Source organism: Pinus tabuliformis, chromosome 7, assembly GCF_031772625.1.
Source record: "Pinus tabuliformis cultivar Carrire ecotype Pingquan chromosome 7, CPIR1, whole genome shotgun sequence".
In the NCBI taxonomy this organism is placed as follows: domain Eukaryota; kingdom Viridiplantae; phylum Streptophyta; class Pinopsida; order Pinales; family Pinaceae; genus Pinus; species Pinus tabuliformis.
Window position 1 is genome coordinate 1,388,005,914 of NC_142293.1, and position 8,591 is coordinate 1,388,014,504.

The 8,591-nt window shown below is 38.6% G+C and overlaps 1 protein-coding gene across 1 annotated transcript; it reads left to right on the forward strand.

Moving 5' to 3' along the window:
* The first annotated feature begins 371 nt into the window (after nucleotides 1-371).
* Nucleotides 372-2,861, forward strand: LOC149252827 (uncharacterized). The gene is made up of 3 exons (XM_089454287.1): nucleotides 372-708; nucleotides 835-978; nucleotides 1,225-2,861. Exons 1-3 carry the CDS (start codon nucleotides 372-374, stop codon nucleotides 2,859-2,861), a joined length of 2,118 nt encoding a protein of 705 aa, XP_089310413.1.
* The last annotated feature ends 5,730 nt before the right edge of the window (nucleotides 2,862-8,591 follow it).

Consider the following 8,591-nt stretch of genomic DNA (forward strand, 5'->3'; position numbering starts at 1 on the left):
TTTTTTCAAAGATGAATTCTCAGATGGCAGATTATTTAAATGAAAGCAGCAAATTGGATGGTTCCAATTACATAAATTGGAAATTTAAGCTTCAGACTTTGCTTGAAGGTCAGAATACCTACAGCATTGTCATCGGTGATGAAGGTAAGCCAACTGTTGCAAATGGTGGAACGAATGCAACAACTCAAGAATGGGAGAAAAGGGAGCTGAAGGCAAAGGTCCTACTAAAATTGTCAGTTAAAGATTGCATCATCCCTCATATTCGGGATTGCAGGACAACGAATGAGATCTGGACAACTCTCAAAGACATGTATGAAATCAAGAACACCAGTCGAACCTTGTTCCTCAGGAAGAAGATCCTCTCAATCAAGATGGAGGAGAATGAGTCTGTTTCGTCATTCTTATGTCGGATAAAGGAAGTTAAACATAAACTATCTGATATCGGTCAAACCGTGGCAAATGATGATCTGGTGACAATCACCATGAACGGTATGGCAGATGACTATCAGATGTTTATAGCTGGATTGAATGCAAGGGAAAAGCCTCCAAATTTTGAAGAGCTTACTGGAATTTTTCTACATGAAGAGGAAAGGAGGTCGTCTCTCAAGCCTCAAGATCCAGATCTTGCATTGATAACAAAGTTCAAGCCAAAAGGGAGAGCGATGGCTGATCAAAGGAGGGGCAACACATCAGAAATGACACCACAAGGTATGACCTCGTATAGAAATGACTCTGCTCCTGAATGTTTTTATTGTGGTAAGATAGGCCATATTGCTAAATTTTGTCGCAAGAAGAAGGCAAATCAAGAGAGGTACAATCTGAAAAGGCATGCAGGTCATTTGGTAGATGCAGATGCAGATACAGACCCAGATCGGAATCTGGATGTTAGACTATTTATGGCCGAGGGTGACATTGCTACTGAGGAGGATGAATCAGATATTTGGATCATGGATTCTCGAGCCTCCTCGCATATGTCAGGTAAAAATCAATGGTTCAGAAATTTTAAAGAATCCAACACTGGAGTAAAAGTCTATCTTGGAGATAATAGTGGGTACGAGATCAAGGGACATGGAGATGTCCTTGTTACACTACCTGATGGTAAGATCAGGAATATATCTGATGTGTGGTATGTTCCTGGCATTAAGAAGAACCTGATTTCTGTGTCCAAGATTACAGATCAGGACCTGAAGGTAGAATTTTTTAAATCTTATTGCATTATTAAAGATTTGTTGGATCAGATGAAGCCCATTGCTACAGGTATTCGCATAGGAGGACTCTACAAGTTGGATGTGAAAAGTACGCCTCAGCAAGCCTTGATGACGTCAAATAAGTCTGCTGAAAATCTGTTACGTAAAAGGAGCCGGGACAACAGGTATCCATCATCAATGGTACCTGCTGAGAAGGTAATTGGAGCGCTTCACACCCGAATGCTTCCGTTTCAATTGCTATCCCGGCCCCTAAACCCGAAGAAAATGAAGATCGACTCCGACACCAACCACAGCAGCGAAATTCACGACGAGAGCCTGGATATTCTTCCCACGGTGGTTCCCAATTCGGCATCGGTTTTGGCCCCGTCGAGTCTGGAGATGAAGAACCAGACGACGCTTTCCCGTCACCTGTCCCTGTTAGACGAAGGGTCAGATACTCCATTATTAGTGGCTTCGACGACTCCAAATAATAGTTTTAATAACAGGAGGCGGAGGACTGCGAGCGATAGTAATATTTATGGCTTTCGGCCAGAGAGACAGCGGTCGTTCAGGCAAGACGTCGGGCATGCTGCCGCAGAGACCTATTTGATCACCAGATTAGCCTTCAGATTGCTCGCATATCTCGGGTTAGGTTATAGATGGATTATAAAGTTCCTTACTCTTGGCTGTTACGCAATGTTCCTTATGCCTGGCTTTATCCAAATTGCTTATTATCACTATTTTTCAAAACGTGTTCACCGAAGCATCGTTTATGGGGAGGAACCTAGAAACAGGTTGGATTTGTATATACTAGAGAATATGGATGAACCAAAACCAGTGGTAGCTTTCATAACTGGTGGTGCGTGGATCATTGGGTATAAAGCTTGGGGTTCTCTCCTGGGACAAGAATTAGTTGAAAGAAATGTCATTGTTGCATGCATTGACTACAGAAACTTTCCTCAAGGTACTATCAGTGACATGGTTGAAGATGCATCTCAGGGGATTTCATTTGTATGCAACAATATTGTTGAATATGGGGGTGATCCAAATAGGATTTATTTAGTTGGACAATCAGTTGGTGCACATATTGCTGCTTGTGCACTGGTGCATCAAGCGATAAAAGAAGCAGGAACTGAAATAACAGGTCTTACATGGAGTGTCTCTCAGATTAATGCTTATTTTGGTATCTCTGGTGGGTACAATCTATTGAATTTAATTGATCACTTCCACAAGCGTGGCCTATACAGTTCTATTTTTCTGTTACATGGCACAGGGGATTACTCTATTCCATCGGAAGCCAGCACAAATTTTGCTGATGCACTTAGATCGGTGGGTGCTCAAGCTGAAGTAAGACTATATGATGGAAAGACACACGCATATGATGAAAGCATAGATCTTCCCAAGTGGGTACAATCTGTTGTGAGGGAAGAATGGACAACCGAGGTATTTGATCTAGAACTCATGAGGTACAAGAACATCGAGGAGGAAATGGTGGGCATGCCTCAAATCGCAATGGTCTGTGTGTCTGTGCCCTCTGAGCAACGCCCGAAGATGAGTCATGTTGTGAAGATGATTGAAGAAATAAGAGGAGAACAATCGCCTATGCATGAATCCTTCGATTCGCTATCCCAATCTCCTTCGGTGTCCAAGGACACAGGAACCACAATTCACTAAGCCACTAGGAAGACTGAAGTTTGATTTGTTTAGGGACACTTTAGGTGTGTTTAAAAATCCCTTTCTCCATTAAGGGGGGATGTTAGAAATTAATGGAGAATGGGTTACTTAGTTATGATTTGCTCTTTATTTCACATTCAGTTCCTATTAATTAGGAATCTATTTTTGCCTATGTATCTATTTAATTCCTGATGATTAATGAATAAGAGAAGCGAATGCATTTGCTGGTGGGAGCTCCTGGTGATCTGCACCTGTGAGCTCTCGTGTGTTTGTCTAAACTTCTGTCTTCTGCATTTCTTATCAACTTAGAATTATCTTGTTGATTGATCTAGAGTTTGTACACATTCTCTAGCCTCCATTCTTCTTTGGAATAAAACATGTATTTAAAAGACAAGGGCTTGGACTCTCTCTAGACAGTCCTTTATTCAATAGTTCTTGAACTTTATTTATGATTTCTTCATTCTTGTTGAGTTTCATCTTATATGCTACTCTATTTGGTAAACCTTCAGCTGGAATGAGGTGTATGTGGTGACTGATGCTCCTTATCGGTGGTAAGATATTTGTAAACTCATCAAAAATAATTTCAACAAACTCTTATAATAATGTTGTATTTTTAGTACGAAATTCACTCATGTGTGTATTAGTATGTACAAGTCTAGGATAATGAATCAAAGCGAATTGCACCTCTTCGTTTTTATTGATTTCTTGCAGCAATTCTTCCCAAGTGTAAGTGTTTCTCCTCCCAACATGAATAACTCTCCTATCATATTGCCATGATCTCACAGAAAACATTTGATAGACATGCATAGGGATATTGTCACACAACACTTCATCTTTATAACTACCAATATGGAATTATACTTTATTGTGTTCACTTAGCAAGATATGATGTCCTTTCTCCAACCAGGACACTTAATATGGAGTAGGATGTGTAATTCTCTGCAATATTGACTTCTCCACCGTCTTTGCAGAAACCAAATTGTTAGTATTGTCATTGTCAATGATCACTTTACATCATTTTCATTTTAATTTGCATGCTATTATAAAAAATTTTTCATTGTTGTGCTAGTTCTCAAGTCTCCTTTTATGCATTTATCAAAATTTCCTTCAGAATTAATGGCCCATCCATCTCATGAGTTTCTTGTTTTACCTCTACCTTTATTGTCTCATCCTTAGCTTCTTCAATATGTGCTCCTCTTTGATGTACTAACTTGTTCTCAGGATAATCCCATGACATGTATCATGTTTTACCACATATATGACACTTGATGTCTCTTCCTCTACCTCTACTTCTTGAGAATAGTACTATGCTCCTCATTTCTCCTCCTTTAGGAGATTTTTTGCTAGAGCATCCCATTTATTCTCCTGGAGTCTAAAATAGTCCTATATTGGGACGTCCTTTTAATTTAGCTGGACTCCATCCTATACTCCTTTCGATTTTTTTTCTAGCCATTTTTCTTCTTCTCTTAATGATGTCTAGCAGGCATCCTCCACTATCTTCAAGGAAAAGGGGCCAATTAAATGTTGTACCTCAGGCCGCATATATATCTATCCACCTTCTCAATATCTTCCTCTATGTGGCATGATATGATATTCAACTTATATAATTATTCATTGTACTATTTCATTGTCATGAGTTTTTGCCTTTGATTTTTACAATGATTTGAATAAATTTAGTTGATAATCATTGGGCATGCATTTTATTTTAAACGTGGTCACCATTCTTTCCCAACTCTTGATATTTTCCTTTCCCTTTTCTCTCCAATCGGCCTGTAATTCATCACACCATAATGTCGTGCGTACCTTTAGTTCGCTCATTGCATATTTCACATTTTGGACTTCCTCCATGTCATCATAGTCAAAGTACTTATCCAATGCAGTTATCCAATCAAACAACTTTTCCACATTTAAGTTAAGTCATAAAGTGGCACCCCCATCTTTAGCTTGGATGCTACTTTGGTAACCAACTTTATTAGTTATTCCTTTGTTGAATCTCTTCTTGGAGCTTCTTCCATCTCCACTTTTGATCTTGTATCTTCGCTCTCACTAATTTTTCCCACATTAGGTTCTCTTCTTTGAGTTGTATACATGGCTTACATTCTACCTTGGATACACCTTATCTCTAATATTAATTCTTTGTCCCTCATATTTATCTCTCATCGTCCTCTTCTAGGTGGCATGATTGTGACTATAGTTCTTCTAGTATTTTCAAAATTTATTGATCCTTAGGCTCTACACATATCCCCCTGGCTCCGATACCACTAAATTTAAAGAAACGTGCAGTGAGACCTTTCTTTCTCTCATTCTAGTGCTTAAGTCTCTCTCTAGATTATGGTTCTCTTGGTCTACCCATGGGACTAAAATATTGGTGCTCAAATCCCTATCAACACTCCAAATTCACTTAGACTTGCTATTGAAATCCGTTGGTCAAGGACTCAACCAAAATGCCCATTCATAACTTTTGGTGATTGGGCATTGTTTTCGACATGGGATTTGGTCTCGACATCCATGATCAGCAACGCATATCAATGAACTATATTGATTTGTGTTGGGAGGGGGGATGGGTACCCCTTAAGTTAACATGTGTATCTACACTCATTGTTCTATCTTGGATATTTTGGCGTTATCGATTAAAATATCCAATAGTAGAGAAATCACTAGCTAAAATCCATGGCCCTCATGGATTGGGGGGGGTGACCCTTGATAGCAATGGGAAGGGGGGGGGGGGGGGGGGTGGGGCGGTGTGTAACAATAGTTCCACCCTCAAATTGCTTATTTACTAAGCTTAAAATTGTTACACCAAACTCACTTTCATTGTGTGGCAAAAATTCTCAACCTTTGTCGCATGACATCAATAATGTTCGTCCTTTCAACTTGAGCTAGGCTACACCACCATTCAAATTTCCACATCATCATTGGTATCTATGTACAAACTCATTGTGGCTATCGAATTAATGGTCTCCCAGCACCCCAAGGATACACTGTTAGTCCTACTTCCTTGTGCCATTGTGCTCTCGATATGATTTATGAAATGTGGATTTCCAACAATGCCTTTTTCAAGTCATGAATTTAACACAAAACTATTCTTTCACAAATGAAACACATGATATTTTAATATTTGACATGGAACATAATCACATAAATAGAGTGACAATACGTAGATTATGAAATGTGACTTCAATCATCACCCTCCCCTTTAAAGATTAATAAAAACATAGGCATCTAATAGTTAATTGAGACATATTACACCTAAAATTTGTATTACTAGTAATTATATTCGTTGGATGAAAATTTATAGGCATAAGAGTTTTTTTTAGCATTGGTATCTCTTGTATTTATATCTCTTGACCTTATAAAATATCTCCATGAAAAATAATGGAGCTCTAACAAGAAACCCTTGGAGATTTGAATAGGCGTCGCTATTCTAGAAGATTGGATGCCACCTAATTAAATAGAATAGGAGCATCTATCCCATGAGGAAAACTCAACGAAACAACCTAAAAACATATTTTTTTTACATATCACAATTAAAAAATCTACAAGGTAAAGAAAGAGAAATTAAACATGTGAAAATGGAGTTTGTTTGTTCTGATGCTCCTACATCATGTTGGTTGACTAAGGTTGACCTTGATTTAGTATTGTTGGTTATGGTTGACCTTGGTTTACCATGGTTGACCTTAATTGACCATGGTCAATCATCGTTGATCGTGATAACCCATGGTTTACTAAGGATGCAGCTGATAGAATATGGTGGACTAAACATGACCATGTTGACCATGTTTAATTTGGTAACCATATTTGACCATGGTTGAGCTCGTTTGACCAAGGTTAACCATGGTTGAGCTTGTTTAACAAATGTTGACTATGGTTTACTCAAGATGACAATAAGAGACCATTTTTTACTATGGTTTTCCACATTGTACTATAGATGACTATGGTTGACAATGTGGGCTAATTTTGAGCATGGTTTACCATGGATATTTCCTAACCATGTTTAACCATAGTTAATTATGGTAGCCATGTTGACCATGACCATGCATCATTTAGCCAAGCTCATCATGGTTGGATATGAATTTTATGGTTTTTTTGGGTGATAACAGATGAACATGTTGATGATGTTCAAGTATGTGTGTTCATAGTTACCACAGTTGAGCATAGTTGAGCTAGCTTGAGCATGTTTGGTTATGGTTGAACTTGTTGACTTAGGTAATTGTTGTAGCGGCTACAACCACCATCCAAAATTTTTCCTTCACTTCATTTTGGAGCCTCCCTACTAAATTCCCAACATCTTATCTCGCACTGAATAGGTACTTGTGCTTTCATTTGAGTTTTATCTTTGTCTTTACAACATGTGTTTTCTTACTTTCTTTGTTGTCTAACCATAAGTTGACCTTTGATTTGGTTGCAATCCGGTTCTAGGAGTGTCTTGATGATCTGTGCAATCCTAGAGGGAAACCAACCTTGTTCACAGGAAATGCGCAATTAAATGTAGTAGTGAGCTTTGGCTCCAAAATTGCACAGACTTGGTTGGAAGCCTGTCCTTAGCTAGAAAACTACGCAGAGCACGAGAGGTAGTCAGAGACACTTAGCCCAGGAATTGCGCAGAAGAATTTTCTCAGCAGTTGCCTAATGCATGTGTTAGTTAGTTGCTTGGTTCTCCTCAGAACTACGCAATTTATCCGTGCATGCATGGCAGAATTTTTCCTGAAAAAAAAAAAATTTAAAAAGAGAAAAATCATCCCTAAAAAATAGGGATCTATTTTTAGCAGTTGGAGTTACACTCGAGTAAAATTTAGAAATTGTCGACATGTGTCGTTTTTTCCTAGAGTTTTGGTTCTCATGTCATAAAACATAAATTGATCAAATCTATTTAATGGATGCTACCAGAGCCCATTTACAAATTTCATATTGGAGCTCTGGGATGCCTAAGGAGATCTAGGGGCCTTCAACAGAGTCGACACAAATTTTATGGGTATGTCTTGCATTTCTAGTATTTTGCTACCTTTTCTATCGCTTTTGTTTCGTTGGCTTCTAAGAGTGTTGTTTCACCCATTTTATTGAATGACCACTGGTTTTTTTCTTTTTAACAGCTTGTAGAAATTTCTTTTAAGTTTTTTATTGACTTTCCTAAGCATTGCATGCATAACCTAGTTTTTAAATCGACGGTCACCATTGCAGCAACTCTCTCCACAAGCTTTGTTATTCTTTTGTTTGAATGATTCCTAAATTTTTTTATTGCAGACATCACCATTCACTTAGATCTACACCAAAATTCATTCACACATTCAAATTTTCACGTTTTCATGTTGCCCTTGGGTAGATCTGGGCTGCCTTGGCCCAGATCTGGCTCTTTCTAGCATGCACTACGCATTTATGGATCTCAGGGCTTTGCCTTGGATCTAGTGATTGAGCAAAGGGTTCCAGTGACTCGCTCTAACTAAACACTATACAGTTTTAGGAGCCAGTTATGGAGTCTTTCCCACTGGAATTGTGCAATGTGCAGTCAAAACTAGCATCAAAGCCAGACAGAACAACACATTATGCAGTTTCAGTCATTAGCAAGCCACATTGGACTATGCATTGCATAGTTCTATTCATCATCATCTCTCACTGACGCCTGTCACTACACAATGTGCAGATCCAATTGAAAATCCCTCACCTCTGAAACAAAGAATTGCGCAATCTAGCCTAGTAGTTGCCAACTTTGTTGCATGGTTTATCCTTGAAGTG

Coding starts and splice junctions, on each gene's coding strand:
- LOC149252827 (XM_089454287.1), top strand. CDS start 372: ATGGAGGAGAATGAGTCTGTTTCGTCATTCTTATGTCGGATAAAGGAA. Junction 709..834: donor ATCAGAAATGACACCACAAG/GTATGACCTCGT, acceptor AAAGGCATGCAG/GTCATTTGGTAGATGCAGAT. Junction 979..1,224: donor AGCCTCCTCGCATATGTCAG/GTAAAAATCAAT, acceptor GCATTATTAAAG/ATTTGTTGGATCAGATGAAG.